The sequence below is a fragment of the Mytilus trossulus genome, chromosome 6 (genome assembly GCF_036588685.1).
Source record: "Mytilus trossulus isolate FHL-02 chromosome 6, PNRI_Mtr1.1.1.hap1, whole genome shotgun sequence".
NCBI classification, from domain to species: domain Eukaryota; kingdom Metazoa; phylum Mollusca; class Bivalvia; order Mytilida; family Mytilidae; genus Mytilus; species Mytilus trossulus.
The window spans coordinates 69,183,758-69,200,870 of record NC_086378.1 but is presented as its reverse complement, the minus strand read 5'-3'; the positions used below and the strand labels follow the sequence as shown (position 1 = coordinate 69,200,870).

Genomic DNA, 17,113 nt, shown 5'->3' with positions numbered 1-17,113 from the left:
ATTGGCACACGGGACTAACCATAAGCACACATAAATTGAAGCACTACTGTTCGAAAAAAGTTAAATCACAAAAATACTGAACTCAGAGGAAAATCAATCGGAAAGTCCCTAATCATGGCAAAATTCAAATGACAAAACACATATAAAACGAATGGACAACAACTGTCATATTTCGGACATGGTACAGGCATTTTTAAATGTAGAAAATGGTTTTAAAGGATTAAAACTCTCACTTTGTATGACAGTCTCATCTAATTTCGTTATATTTACAGTGATGCATGAACTAAACGACATAATATTATGAATATAAAATAGTCAAAATTTGGGTACAGAAGTCATCATCGTGTTACAACTTTAAAAGAAACAATTGCTTCGCGTTTCAAAATGATATCATTAAAATGTTCGCTTACCAACATTTCTTTAATTGTGACATGTTTCCTTCACGTAAAAAAATATAATAAATGCATGTATTACATCAAGATAGCATTGAACGTATTTGAATATACATATCATGTAGTTTTCACACTTTAAAAAAATCCACCAAGATCACTCTTACTAATTATTAAGGTCATTTGCATTAGTCATGATATCTTGAATAACTTAAATCCAATCAGAACAAAACCCTCATGGTGTATGCAATACATTCAGTAATTATAATTTTATTTGTTTTTATAGCAGTCTACTGGGTTCTAAAAACCAAGCCAGTTATATTTGGAGAAGATGTCGAACTATTTTGCAGCTATAACAAGACAACCAATCATAGCTGTGACGAATGTACGAAAAGATGGCATTTATATCTGGCATCTGATTTCAAACTCTTATCGTTTAATGGGTTTCCTTCTGAAATATCAAAATACAACACTACCGAAGGACCTGATGGTTTTGGTCTAGTAATAAAAAACTTCAGTAAGCAAGATTTAAAAGGTTCATATAGATGTTCTTATGGATTCGAAAATGATAGAAAAAACCTGGACATTGGGAATGATTATGAATGTAAGTAGAAAACATGGATACATGTCATCATTGCCATTTTTGACATATATCCATTTCATTGTCAAAATATACAAAGATACTGACACGAGCGAACAAACGGAGGAAAACAGACAACAATGATAAATATTGAAAAAAAAGGAAAAGACATACACTTCTCCGTTACAATATCAGCAGTGTAAACATGATCAAAGCTAACATTTGAAATCAACTGATTTAGAAGAAAGAAATGCTTTGCATGCATAAAATATTTCATTATTTCGCATATCATAACTTATAGTTATTATAGAGAAAATTATTTTTGGATTAACTTTAGTACAAATGGAACACATCTGTGAACATATGCAACTTATATATCAGCAACAGTCACCGAAGAAATGCAAGTGTTCTTGGACATTTCAAACAAATTACTTCAACAAAACTACGAAAAGCGTTTGGTTTATTTGCGTCCACGAAAGCTGCCACTTTCTATTTAGGATAGCATGATAAGTTCTGTATTATTGTAGGAACTAGCTATATATAGGAAACCCATTTTTACTATAGGAAGGTTTGTATAAAAGAGGCAGAAAGTAATACCAGTGTCACACATCAGCGTATAGATAGCTCCGATGTACGCGGGGCGTGGTATACGTAAAATGGTAAAACCTCACGTACGCTGCCAATACGCTAGTAATTTTTGATGCATTTAAGCTGTCAATCATATCTGTATCGTGTGCACAACGGGCTATAAGCGTGTATTGGGCGTACGAGAAGCGTACGTAAGCGTTTATCGGCCGTTCAAGTAACGAAAGTTGGCGTATGTCTGGCGTTTATCTAACGTAGATTGAATGCACGAAACGAAGGTAAAAGCGTCTCTAGAACGTATTTGAGACGCGTCCCGGTCGTATCTAGGACGATAATCCGTGCTTTCGATGTGTCTGTGACGTTTAAATATGACTGTGGTGTTTGTTACTAAAACACCCGCATACGTTTAAGTTTAAGTCAAACGATCTTGAAGCGTAAACAACGTGCCATTAACGTGTCTGAAACTTATCTGTAGCGTTTTCAAAGCGCTTGTAGCCTATGCATATACTTGACACACGCTTGAGCTGGGTGAAATTTTTTATGCTGCAAAAATATTACCTAGATTTAGAGCGTTCAACAGAAGTATACCTTTTCATTTAGACGTACTTCAAACTTATGCAACGCGTGTTTAACGATTGCTTAGCGTTCCTCTGTTGTGCGACTAACGTATACGGACTTTTTCTCTGTGCCTCTGGTGCACGCCGGTCCATACGCCGGAATAACAAAGGGACGTTCAAATTCGTCAGTAGAGGGAAATTGGCCACGTCTTGCCATCGGTATTACTGGCATGTTTAAAACAAAAACAATTAGAATTTTTTTTTTTAAATGTATAAAACAAAACTTGGAAAAATATTGTTTATATAATCGCCTTTGATGTTTTAAAATATAAAAATATAAAGATGCGCCATGAATACCAATGAGAAAAATAGAGAGATTTAGTTCTTAAAACCACCCACAGTACATTTCAAAAAGACCTAACAATCCACAGTATAGGTGTAAAACCATCATTGTTTAGTATTAGTTAAATTTGCAGTTTTATAAATAATGTGCAGAAATGATCTTTGTTCTTAATAAAGAAATACTTGGCATGAGTAAATTTTTTTCCTGCCCAGTACAATAGACAAAATGTTCCATAATATTTCATTGTTTATAAATTTATAAGACAATAACCATCACTAGAAGTTAACCAGTCAAATGTTTACCCCTTTTTGATCCGCGTACAAGCTTTAGTAACCATATAACATCAAGTTCCAAACGTATTCTATGGAAACACCAAATACAATATAATGGTGCTTTGAAACACCAAAGATATATGTTGATGACTCTCATTCAAAAATGATTTACTGTGATGAAATGGTATTACACTTGGTATTATACGTTATAAATAAGATAAATAAGATAAATAAGATAAATAAAAGATAAATAAGATAAATAAATAAGATAAATAAGATAAATAAGATAAATAAGATAAATAAGATCAAAATAAAGTTAGACCATATGTTTTTAGTCTTTGTTTGTACGTTAATTTATTTGGTAAAGGGCTTTTTGGGTCTCGTTTGATGTCAAATATCTTGATATCGTTTTTGAATTAACTGTTTTACAAACTTCGAATCAATTAAAAAATTCACCACGTATTACAAAAGGAATAGATTAACTAAGCTGCATTTTGGTAAAACTTTTCAAACATTTTGGTTTCTCAATGCTTTTCAATTTCTTACTGTATTTGAATATTCAAAATTTTGTTTGGAGGGTCTTTTAAAAGTCTTGTAAAAGAAACGCGCGTCTGGAGCACAGAAGGTTAAGTCTCGTATCTTTGATGACTTTTATTTTGGATACTATTCTGGAACAGTGAAAACTAATTTTTATATTTGAACGCTTAAGAATTTACTATAATACAATAACTCAATCATGAATCAGTTAAAGAGATTATGTATAGAAAATATCTGCATGTCATCATGAAGTCATATAGAAATTGTCCTTCGTAAATAAAAATATCAAACAAGAGTTAAATGCATTTGAAAGTGGAGGCATTTAAACATAACAATTAGATATTTAAAAAGTTTAGTAAAATCTTTCTTCAATTCATGAAAATTTGAATTACTATTTTGTTTGCAATTTAAAGATCCCGACTTGTTTTAAAAGTATGCTAGCGTGTTTTTTTTTTTTTATATATATATACATTCCAGATGAATTGAATCGGCTGCTTATGTTTCATTAATATAATTTTTTTCTATTTTTCACACAGATCTTCCTATGAATAATACACTAGATAGCCAGTTTTCTTTTAACGACCATACCACTTTGTCTATGGGAGTTGATTTCAAAGAAGTTCATCCATTTCCAAACTGCACTACCTCTGTTAACGTAAGTGTATTGAAATAAAATTACACGAAAAAATGTCTTCAAATTCGACTTCCATGTTATTGAAGACGAGTCATTTGAGATAAGTAAATAATGTTATAGCGTAGTAGCATTAACCATATGCAGATTCGAAAAAAAGGTAAATGAAAAGAACGACTTGATAATTCTAAATCTCTAAATTTAATTCTATTAAAAACTTGAGTTTTCATCCATGAATCCCACAATTCCCCGTGAAATTGAAAAATCGTCTAAAAGAAATAATCCAGAAAGCTTTTAATATACAGATGGCAGCATACACTATTCCCTTTTTTTGTTTGTCATATTTATTTCGTGTTGAAGTTCCTGTTTTTGTTCTTTTGTATTTTAAACCTTTACTGTTAAGTTCATCTTTGATAATATACGTATGACTTGGGTCGGTACATCCCATTTTGTCACTGTGCTATGGTTAATTCATATTTGCTTAATATGCATTTTTTCTGTAAGCCATTTTGTGAACTTTGTTGAAACAGTTATTGGTTTATAAGAATTAAGATTATAGTTCAATATTGACTGCTGTACCCCAATTTTTCCCGTTTTACCTATAAAGTTTGTTTGTTGTTGTCAATGCGACTGTGAGAGGTTAAGCTAGTTATTAAGAAAATAAGAAAATACCTGTCACAAGTCATGAATATTGGGTATTCCTGATGAATGTAAATTCAGAAAATGTGTTCGGACGTATGAAGATAGTAAAATGTTGTGATTTTCATTTTGAATGCGTTAGAAGATACACCAAGTAGATCCAAAATGCAGATCGAGTTTTTCTCATAAAATTAGGTACACCCATAAGGTAAGGTAATTATGTCATATGTATTTTCATAACTTTTAGTGTGGTCTCTTGCATGAACTTACAATTTGCTTATTTTCTTTCCACAGCATTAATAACGAATATGGTTAGAATGATTAGAAGTTAACCATGTTTTTCATTTTCGTATAATTTTTGTACATTAATATATGGCATGCAACTAACTGCAAATATCATTCAAATGATTTTAACAAAATAATTTGAGGGGTATTAGAACATTACATCATTAACACAGAAACACATAGTATGCTTTTTCAAATTCAACTTTAATGTCTTTACTAAAATATCTTTCTGCAGAGTAAAGACGTAACTTCCAAAGTGATAATAAAGTCTGAGCTTATCCAGCTTTTTTACAAAGTAACGTACCATTTGACATTGAACATAACAGATTATGGCTTCTGCAAAGGCGACTTCCACGTGACTTGTTTGATAGGATCCAGACAGCTCGATCCAATTAACACAATTTTCGATGAATGTTTGGGTAGGTATACGTTTAAAGCCATGACAAGTCATGTCGACAGAAAGAGTATATAGACGATTAAGAGAATGATTGAACTTAGTTTTATCAAAAGAAGGTCCAACGTAGATAACATTATCTTGTTTTAGGAAAAGATAGTTCATACGTTGTAAAAATCACTCTAATTCAAAGAAAAAAATCTTTGAAGCTGACATCATATAAATGATTGGTTTGATTTTGGCAACATAATTGTAACGTTTAGATGACATGTATTTCGTATCGACTTGATCGTTTAAGCATATGAGACTGCATACAGGATCTTCTCAGCATGAATGAAAAGGAAAGGTATTATTCTTTAACCTCACGTTCCGCTATAAGATGATGTCCTTTTACTTAATTATTTAAAGTTTGGGGTATATTGATGGCATCTCTCCAATCGATCTTAGATAAAGGACCCCACTTATATAAATATATACTGAGAATAGTTCAAGAAAACCTAAACTTAACGACAAAAGTGATAATTTTAAGTTTCCAATTGGAACGCTCCTCTTCTATGTATCAACATTCTAGCAGCGCCTGCATATGGAATATATATATATATATATATGCCAATTGAAACGGTATACCAAAGCTTTTGTTTTAATTATAATTTTCATGATATCTCACATTAAAAACTTGTCACATCTTGACTTCGTTTTTATCTTGACTATTGCGTTGTTTTAGAAAACATTCTTCAATATGTTAGTAGTTAACAAAGGTACCAGACTTATTATTTAGTACGTCAGACGCGCGTTTCGTCTACATAAGACTTACATGTATCAGTGACGCCCATATCAAAATATTTATTAAGCCAAACAAGTAAAAAGATGAAGACCATTGTGGATCCAAAATTGCAATAAAGTTTTGCCAAATACGGCTGAGGTAATATATGCCTGGGATAAGAAAATCCTTTGTTTTTCGAGAAATTCAAAGTTTTGTTAACAGGAAATTTGTAAAATGACCACAGTATTGATATTCATTTCGGTGTTGACTACTGGGCTGGAGATACCCTCGGGGATGAAACGTCCACTAGCAGTGGCATCGACCTACATAGTGTTTACACATACAAAGAACCAACAACAATGCATAATGAAGTGTTCATTTGCAGGAAAACAGTCAACGTAAAACAGAGCAATATTATTAGAACAACAAAAATGCCTTGGTACGGAGTCAGAAAAGTTTTGGAAAAAAATATTAAAAGTTTTGATAAGAATGAAAACAAATGGCCCAATCAGATCAACGAAAAGTATCAGATATCGTGTTACGGTCTTTTAAAATAAAATCAATCAAAAAAGTATCCTTCTTATCTACTGTTTTGATAATGTTTTTGAGTTAATATTTATTAGAGTCATCATGTGATAAAATTGTTTTTATATTTTTAGATAATAAGAACCAGTGGATAATAATTGGTAGCATAATAGCATGTGTATCTATACTAGCAATTATTTGTTTTGTTATATACGTATACAGGAATCCACGTTGTAGAAACAGGATGAAGGATGCTTTACCATGCACAATAATTACAAGAGAAGCAGATTTGAAGGAAATGTATAACTTACCTGTTTTGGATACTGATTTCGCTGGTGCAACAATTAAAAGTGACCAAACGTTTCTTTGTGAGAAATCAGACCAAGAGGACGACTAAAGCAATGATAGTGACTAACGCACAGAAAACTATGATGTCGGGACTTCTACAGCTGTTTACATCATGAAACTTACTCTCAGTAATGCTTTTATTTTTGCGTACGTTATACTATTTTTTTCAGGCATATTTTGTATTTTTTGTTTTACAACTAGTTAGTGCATTTAATAAACAATCATTTCCTGAAATTTGTGATATAAAATATTCATCTACATTTATTATGCTGTTTCTATTCAAATTGTAGGCAGGATGGTATACTCATTTAAAACCCTACCCCCATATAAAAATCAAAGTTTCGTCACCTTAAAATAATAAATAACATTTAAAATGTTTATGGATTGATGTGCATTACATTCAATGATTTTGTTATATTTCTTTATTGCCTTGCAATTGGATATTCATGGAAATATCCGTCATGTAGTTGATTTATGAATATATGCGTTATGATTTGTTATATTTTTAGTCATTTGAATAGCCAATGGTGTTGTCGTAATTAAAATAAGTCTGTTTGACGGACAGTATATACTTACTATTTAGAATTTTTCTTCTTCATATAATTAGTGTGTTTTTGTTTGTTATAATGTTAGAAATTAAAAGTACAATTTTATTTTATCGATTAGTTTGCTCTACACTGTGAGTTTACCATGTCAGTGTTTGTATTTTTAGTATCATGAACCTAAAATCCTATCATCATGATGATCTTTTGCATTTAAGAAAAAAGATAAGTAGTTTTACATACTCATGATTGTTGAATTGTAACGTTTTCATGCATGTACATACATTTTCGTTAAAAACCATTGTTTTTTCAAGTTTTTCAAAATGTACTATTATCAAAATATGTTGTCTTTTTTGTATGCATTGACTTTATATTGTTGTCTTATATTAAGCACATTTACATATCCGCGACGATTTATATTCGTGTTATTTTACAACTGGCGAAAGTGGTGAAAATTAATCGCTAGTGAACAGTTATTTGATTTACAGAACTAGGAGTTGTTAAACTAGAATGGATTTATAAGTTGTCGTTCGTAACAAATCGTACGATATTTTGTCGTGAAAGATCTTTTAAACAATTGTCGTGGCACTGTCGTGCAAAATGTCAAAAATACATTTCGAGTGTTCACATCAGCTACGACATGTCCACGATGATTCCATGATGGGTACACGACAGAAAAAATAATTGTAAGAGTACTGTCGTGGGTTTGTCGCAAGTCGGTCGTGCGATAGTCGTACGACAATTGTGAGTTGTTTGGGGCTAGGTTTTTAGGTTTTCATGTCATGTGGTGCGCGTGTTACTGTCATGTCACTGTCGTGCGACTGTCGTGTCACTTTCATATGACTTTTGCACAACAATCTAGGGTCACTCGCGCGTTTGAAACCGAAATACTAGTATATAAAGAAGGCCCGATTCTTGGCAAAGTTCTTATAACATGCCAGGCTCCATCCGCATGAATCCAACTAAATCACAGACAGATTCCTGCTTCAACTGTTGCATCAGTGTACTATTCTGCCAAGACATTGGGCGCAGTTCGATCCATGACCTAACTCACCAACGTCGGGCGTTTCGCTTGTTTGTATGCCGTCCAAGGGCTCGAATCAACGCTAACAGGACCATATTTGCTCTTGTTGGATTCTGGCAAGGCGCCTATTTAGCAGGGCTAACTATCCTCTTCAAACGCTAGAATCTTTGTGTTTTCCAAAAATTCTTCTATATAAAACGAAAATATGTTGCACGACGGACGTACCTCTGTCGTACGTCAGACAATCAATGTTGTGAGAGCTTTGTACAAAATTTGGTATTCGTGAGACAATCGTGTGACTGTATCACGAGTATTTTTCAGGTTTTCATGTCATAGGATGCGCGTGTTACTGTCGTACGACTGTCTTGAAACATGCCAGGTCCCATCCTCACGAATCCAACGAAATCACCGGCTGTTTCCTGTTCCAACTCTTGCATCAGTGTATACTATTCTGCCCAAACATAAGGCGCCGTTCGATCCATGCCCTAACTCACCAAAGTCGGGCGTTTCGCTGGTTCCTATAATGTTCACGCGCTCGAATTACGCTAACATGACCATTTTTTGCTCTTGTTGGAGTCCGGCAAGGCATCTATTTAGCAGGATCAAGCGTAACAGTTCTGGTGTAATAGTCATCCTCTTTAAACGACAGACGGTATGCTTTTCCAAAGATTCATTCCCGCCGAATTGCATCCTTCTGAATAAAACAAAAACATGTTGCACGACGAACGTACATTTGTCGTACGACAGATAATCAATGTTGTACGAGCATCGTACGAAATTTGGTATTCTTGAGACAATTGTTCGACAGTATCACGATTGTTGTTTATGGTATGTCCAGTTGCTAGTATTTTATATATGTTCAAGAGAAGAAAGACATTTAAAGTCATTATGCTTTTCGGTCCGTCCGTCCGTCGTACCGTTCGTTCGTTCTTCCGTCTGTTCCGCGGCAGGTTAGAGATTTTGGTCAAGGTAATTTTTGATGAAGTAAGAGTCTAGTCAATTTCTAACTTAGTACACATGTTCCCTATTATATGATCTTTCTATTTTTTACCAATTAGAGTTTATACCCCAAATTGACAGTCCACTAAACATAGTAGATGCTAGTGTGTGTGGGGCATCTGTGTATTATGGACACATTCTGGTTTAATTGTTGCATGTGCATTCTCCCGGATATTTATACAAACGCCTTGCCAAGAAAAGAAAAAAAATCTTACTATCCGGGTAAATAAATACAGAAGAAAATGCATGAATGCATGTACCAAGTCAAGAATATAAAAGTTGTTATTAGTTCCTTTGATGTGTTTGAGCTTTTGATTTTGCCATTTGAATATAGACTTTCTGTTTTGGGTTTTGCTCGGAGTTCAGTATTTTTGTGATTTTACTTTTATAAATGGTATATAATGATTTTTTTTATCAGTAATTAATTATTCTAGTAAATAGTTTTGTTCTACCTTTATGTAATTGTGCACTTGTACGGTCCTACAATCTGTCGATATCATACTTTGGCATTGCACAAGGTCATGTTTTTCTCTGACTGTTATGAAATCTTTACACTAAAGCCATTACATTGGATGATGTGTTTCGATTGATATTAAAGCTAAAGACACATGATTATTTCATAAGTTGTTATGCGCTTTGAACTAGTTGTCAGAAATATCGAGTACTCTCAGGTCTGTACTTAGTGTCCTTTTTGTTGTTTAGGATAGGGATAAACACCCGACTACGTCCGGTCTTTACTTTTTTTGAGGTTTTTCTACTTTTTATCGATCTGTTGACTTTATCTTTTTCAATTGTTTGTATAGTTTGTTCTCGTGTTTTACTTTTCGAGGTTAGGGTGAGTGCTTACACGCATGTTAATTCTGTTTCATTTTTATGTGTCTGTCTCAAGCCATGATCCTGTAGTTCAGCGGTTGTAGTTTGTTCACGTCTGTTATATTGTTATTCGTTAATTGTTTTGATATAAAATACGCCGTTAATTTTCTCAAGTGAATTGATTCATATTTTTCATGTCAGGGCTTTTCATAGCCTCCTATATATACTGTATGGGTTTTGTCATTGTTGAAGTCCGTATGGTTGGCTATAGTTACTTAAATTCATTTTATTTGTACTGTGGTAGATTTTTGTCTCGTTGGCAACCCCGCCTCATCTCCTGATTTGTATATTAAAGACAAAAAAGTTTTATATAAAATTTATTTGTATAAAAAATAAGGAATGGTAAACGTCTACTTTGAATGAGTGATGGATATGATATTTACAATGATTTTTCAAAATTTCAATCAATCTTCTATCTTTGATGTTTGTTTTTCCTATTCACATGTGTACAATTTTATTCCACTAGATTACTTCGTCGTCTCGACATAAACAATTAGTTTGGAGCTTTCTTCTGTAAGATTGTAGAATTTCATATACCAGTCGCCAAAAAAACCCTATAATATTTTAGTTTTGTCCTTTCTCTACTACTGGCATTAGTGTTCTTTTCTCCTGGAGGGGGGATTAATTCAAGATATACTAATCATAATTGCTTGATTTTCACTCCAAATCCAGTACAACTTCATTGGCTGGTTTCGATTTTCTTCTAAAAAGTTTACTTAAAAGTCCTCTGGGTCCCTTAGATTGTTTTACTCCTGTTTTTGGAATTTCAAATGTGGATTTGTCAACAACTTCTGGACTAAGTTTAAGTTTAATCTGTTTCAGAACACCGACAAGTAATTCATCAACTTGGTGATTGAATGTTGCTGATGTCTCGGTGTATTTACAGTTGTATTTGATGGCAAGCTGTTTTGCTTCTGAAATATAAAGTGTATAAAGAAGATTAAGTAAGCTCACACTTATGCGTTCTGTAATGCAAATGTAAAGGCAATTTCGTTAATGTGCATTATAATAGCAAACTTGATAATTTTTGGTTATTTACACTTCTTTTTACTTGTTAGGGAATAGTAAAGCATTTCTAAAGACATTTAATTTCAGTTATCGAGCTAGTGTAATAGTTGTCGCTGATGTGATGTATTTAGTTTCGTTATATTATATGCATACTGTTACCGACTCTAAAAATTAGAAAGACAGTGGTTGTTGTTGCTTTTGGAATTTGATATCTAAATAATGGTTATTATCATAATTACCAAATGAAACGTTATTTTTATGTTTGGTGTCCACATGGTGGCTTTTAATGAATAGATGTAGTGGTTGTATAAAGGAGTCAAATCGTTTTACAATACATTGATAGAATTCAAATTTCAAAACCGCAAAATAAAAAAAACCCTTTAAAGCGGAAAAGGCTGAACTGGTAGCTATATAGACCGTAGCCATAATTTCGAGAACAGCTATACTAAAAAAATTGCTTTGGTAAAACTGACTTGTTTATTTTATAGCAATTGATCAATTTTGCTATGTTTAAAGACACCAATATAAAAATAAATAGTATTACCTTCGGAAGCGATCTGTCTTTTACGGACTAAATCCACCTTGTTTGCCACTAAAATGATAGCTCTGTCTATAAATAGTTCATTTCTAAGGTAAGTGAGGTACTTTGTAGCCACATCAAATGATGGCCGCTCGTGGACAGAAAAGACAACAATAAAGGCATCACAAGCGTCACAGGTATTTCTCTCAATGTCCTCCTAAAAAAGATAATTTGAAAAGAAAATATAAAATTGAAGCACCAAATAAAAGACTTTTATACATTTACTACAAATGAAAGACACAAAAGTTTACAGTACTGTATCTTGAAAATTCTCAATTTAAAAAAACAACAAAAAAAACCCCTTTTTCTTCTGTGATTGTATTAACTATCATTACTGTAGTACATTTCTTTGTTTAGATTAAACTGTGTTGCGTATTTCATTTGTATAAAAACCACCAATACCTAGTCATTAACTGTCAAAGATTATAAATTAATTGCACCTTTGTTACATGAATCATATACTGAACTATGTTTCTTATCACGCAAGATCAGCAAACATCTAAGAGATGCGAGGAGATACAATGAGTCAAGGTGTATAATCATTCATTATAATTGACATCGATGCAAAGGTTAAACTATCACAATTAGAATTGTTTGAGGGTGAATAATAGTGAGAAGGTTGATGAGACAGTAGAATTCTCCGTCTTAATTAATAAATTACTATTCAATCAAAATTTGACTTCCGGAAAAAAAACCTGAAAACTTATAAATAGTAACCTACCTTGTGCTTTGAGAAATCTATGAATTCTAAAGTTGACTCTTCGTTATCTATGAGCACTGTTAATGTCTGTTCGTCTATTTCATCTGAAAAAAGGAGATTTTTTTAAAAGTGTGTATCTCAACAAAAAATGCATTGTCTTGATTTTGACATAAATTAAGTCAAATCATCCAAATTAAGTTTCTTACCTATTTTTTCCCAAAAAGACTATTAAGCCTTTATTATTCAAAGTAGATTTATTTGCTTGCAATTGCTTTACGCCGCATCAGCACACAGGCTACATCGCTGCGAGAACATTTTTATAAGCAGATATAACATACTGACTATGTGGTATGAGCTTTGCTCATTGTTGAAGGCCGTAAGGTGACCTATAGTTGTAAATTTCTGTGTCATTTGGTCTCTTGTAGAGATTGTCCCATTGGCAATCATACCACATCTTCGTTTTTATAATTATTATTATTAAAGGTAAATTATTCATATTTAGCTGTTGATATCATCTCTACTTTTCTTTTCAAGGTAAAACATATGAAATATAAGCAACATATTATACGTTATTGAGAATAAGAAATGTACATATGTAAGATGATGAGGTACATTTTTTACGAGTGCCTATGAGACAACTCTTAATCAAAGTGTAAAAAGTAAACAAAATATACATATATCGTACCATTTTCAATGTCAAATGAACACAATAGGTCTGACGTCATGAACTGATTGGTCAATGCTGTTTTACCAACAGCGTCAGCTCCCATCACACAGACACGATAGTATCCAGTAGATGAAGTAGACGAACATCCACAACATATGGCGCTATCATCAGATGTTTCACTCGATAGACGTTTTCGAAAAAGTTCTTTCTGTGAAACCGCTGAATAAATACTAGCATTACTTTGTCGGCGTTCATCTTCTATGTCGTTTTTAATACCCTTCGATGTCATTCGGAACGATCTGACTTTCTTGACTTTTTGTCTTCTATGCACAATATGTTCTGCAAACGAACCAGACAGTGCCATCTCAGCTGTAATAGGAAGACTGTTTCGTCTTTTATCGTCGTCAAAGTCTGCAAGTAGTGTTGGTCGCTTCTTGTATTTTATGGATGATGTCCGTGAATTCGGTTCGGATCGCATTTTAAATTCCTCATCCAAAAACTGTTCACAAGCTTCATAATAGTTGTCAACAGATTCCATAATATCCTGTTCAATTATTTAAAACGAAAGTCACTTTATTTATTGTCTGATATCTTGATATGGCTCACTATAGTTCAGTTGTGAGCTAAGAGGAATCATCCATGCTTTTATATTGCAAGAATCATACCCGAGCAAACACCACTGACTCATTTTGAACTGTCAATCATTGTACTTTTGACGTCATAGTACAATAACATTATTTGATGGGATAATTAATTCTTGAAGATGCAATGCCAGCAGTCAGTGCATTGTTATGACATAAGATAAGTCGAGGAAATATCTGATATAAAAACAACATCCCAGGTAGATCATTATATCTCAATTATTATGTTATCTTTCGTATTAACCCTGATCTATCGGTTATAAAGAAGTAATGCGAGAAATTAACACAAGGCACACTCAAGGGTATTTTATGGCGTGATGTACTTGAAGTTTTTTTATTTTTGAAAACTATTTAAAAGTTTGCAAGTACAACATATATGATGTCAAATTGGATTTTAATATTTGAATAAAATCTTAAAACAAACCTTTTACTAGAACAATTTGACAATTTGGAATTGTTTGTATGCATTCTTGTAAAAAGCAGTTGGTTACAAGTTTCCCGTATGTATTGCTAGGGCCTCAAATATGCAAAACTAAATATCTTGCAGATTAGCTGCACTATAATTGTCCGGAAGAATAATGATAATTATATCTTTCCTCTTTATGTCACTAAGGACAAAGCGGTATGATCAAACTAAGCTGCCAAGTACATAAAACAAATGTCATTAAGAACAGTTACCTACTGATATAGGTACATAGACTGACGAACAATGTTAGTACAATACCCTATCATTTTATCGATAAATGTTAGCTTTATAACAGAAGATTAATTTCAATACATTACAAATCCAGTGCATTTTATTTGATAATGTTATCTAAATTTCAATTACGAAGCAACGTGTGCACCTTCTTAAAAGCTATATATTAATATAACTTCATTCGTTTATTTCATTTCATTTAAACGTAAAGTATTTTCTAATTACTGACATAATGTAACATACAGGAATAGATGCAAGTTATCACAACTTAGATAGTCTTTTTCTAAATTTGATTCGTTATAATGTATCATGTTTTTTTGAAAACGTATAACCCAGTTAAATATAGTTATGTGAAAGTACTAAATTTTAAAATGATATAAAGTAAAGTTCTGTAAGCTCTTAAGATAAAATGGGACATATCTACAATATTTGTTCACAAATGATGTCCATATTTTTACTGAAATCTTTAATTTTGATGATGCAAACTTGCAATTTATTTGAGGAGATTTTTCATTCGAATATGAAATTTGAATGATTTAGATAAAATACGTCTAATTATGGTTATAAGTTTTTTTATAAGTAGCAAACAAAAGTTGGTGAACTACGCTTTCTTCTTTTTTTTTCTTTTTTTTTTAGAATGTATTATAAAGTTTTCATTCACATATACAATGTAACACACTTGCTTGTATAATGTATAATCCGTACAGAATACGATACTTATCTAGAAAAAAGTTAGGAAATTACTCTTTATATCTATAATCATTATTTAAGAAAAAGGTCGAAAAATTCATCAACAAAGTACATGTATAACACATCCTGCCATTTTTTTGCTTATAACACAGACTTTGCCTAATACATGCACATGTTTGAGAGCAAATTTGTGTTGACACCTGTCATGAGAGAACTAAATTCGTTTTGCTTTACCTGAACATTCAAGAAGATAATTATATATATCGTAATATAGTAGCAATTACTTTAAATATTCTGAAAAAGGTATTCAATTATTATAAAACATTGATATTTCGTTTTGCTGTATAACACAATTTTGTAATTATATTGATAATGGAATGATTTTTAATGTTTCCTCATTCTTATAAGACTACATAGTCAGTGCCTTCTTTGCCCAAAAGCCGACTATATATACGATTTTGGTTTATGTAGTTAAGGAGTTCTCTGTTATCTTCGAGAATGACCGACAAGTTTTACTGAAATTAACAAATGTCGATGCATACATGTATCCTTTATACATACTTTGCTTTATAAGGAGAGGTAACTCAATCTATAATGTGAAAACTAGCATGACTGAAATTTCGTTTTTACTCTCTGAAAGCATTTTATAAGAGCTATGAATTCCGCCTCCGGGTGTGGGATTTCACGCTGTATTTAAGACCCGTTGTTGACGTTCGGTTGTTTTTTTTACTCTTTGGTTGGGTTGTTGTCTTTTTGGCACATTTTGCATTTTGTTAAATTAAAGTATAAACCATCCGTTTTTGCTCAAAGTCGCATACTGTCTTTTAATTTAAAACATTATTTCCTAGTCGATGCGTGCATTATTGTGAAAGAAAACATCATCAAACCAGACGCTGCTGCGGTTGTATTTTTAGACTGTGGTAATACAAATAGACTTTTTAGTATATACAAATCCAGGGTATCTTTTAGTACATTCAGTTGAATTAGACTAGTACATACTATGCATACAAAGAGTTGTTGTATTGGTCTAAATGTATGTTTTTGCTTATCACAATATTTGAACATGCAAGGATTTTAATATATTTTATAAAAAGGGTATATGGACATTTGTATGTTGTGAAAAGGGGGTTGAATAGAAATTTACCTTAATGAATTCCAACAATAACAAGTAACATACCATTTTAAATTATTATTAATAATGCACCAAATATTCAACAGAAGTTATGCATGTAGGAGGGTGTAAATGGGATGGGGGGGGGGGGTATACAGAATAGCGATCAAGGGTTTCCAGAATAGAGCACATTGGGAAAAAAAGAAGAAAAGAATGGAGAAAAATGGAAAAAAAGAGAATATTGGGTGTTTCGATAAAAAGTATAACTGCAACATTAAGGAATTGAGTATAAGATACTAATAACAGAAAAAAAAACATGTCCTGAAAACAGTTGTCAAGTGATTACAGAATGGCAATGTAATTGTTTTGAAGAATAACGAGAGAATATTTGAAAGAATACTGTGAGCCAAGCAATTAAAGACTACAGAAATAAATCAATTAATGCATGTAACCTTTATAATTAATTACAGCACAATATATACTAATTGAAATATACATATAGTATCCTCATAGTATCCGTTGTTTTTGTTTTGTTTTGTTTAGTTCAATCTCCGGCTTATTTGCTGCTCAGACTGTTTACTAGGTGTTACATAATAAAACACCTTGTATTGTATACTATTATACAGATGATTTATTATATCAACATGCTCATACATCTAATTCTAGTAGGTAAATAACGAGAACATGTATATTTACATGTAAACAAGTGGAATATTGAATAATTTATATTGGT

The 17,113-nt window shown here is 32.3% G+C and overlaps 2 protein-coding genes across 2 annotated transcripts in view; one reads left to right on the top strand and one right to left on the bottom strand.

Annotated features, from left to right (window-relative positions):
* Positions 1-7,270, top strand: part of LOC134723706 (uncharacterized) — an 84,046-nt gene extending 76,776 nt beyond the window's left edge. The window contains exons 4-7 of the mRNA XM_063587258.1: positions 676-993; positions 3,800-3,918; positions 5,054-5,237; positions 6,635-7,270. Of these exons, the coding sequence (XP_063443328.1) occupies positions 676-993; positions 3,800-3,918; positions 5,054-5,237; positions 6,635-6,897 (884 nt within the window). The 3' untranslated portion in view covers positions 6,898-7,270. The remainder of the gene's footprint in view (positions 1-675; positions 994-3,799; positions 3,919-5,053; positions 5,238-6,634) is intronic.
* Positions 7,271-10,596: 3,326 nt separating this feature from the next.
* On the bottom strand, positions 10,597-13,916 carry LOC134721741 (GTP-binding protein Rit2-like). The gene is made up of 4 exons (XM_063584927.1): positions 13,260-13,916; positions 12,596-12,678; positions 11,839-12,031; positions 10,597-11,200 (listed from the first exon to the last, which is right to left on the bottom strand). The coding sequence occupies exons 1-4, from the start codon at positions 13,777-13,779 to the stop codon at positions 10,944-10,946; spliced, it is 1,053 nt and encodes a 350-aa protein (XP_063440997.1). The 5' UTR covers positions 13,780-13,916; the 3' UTR covers positions 10,597-10,943.
* Positions 13,917-17,113: the final 3,197 nt, after the last annotated feature.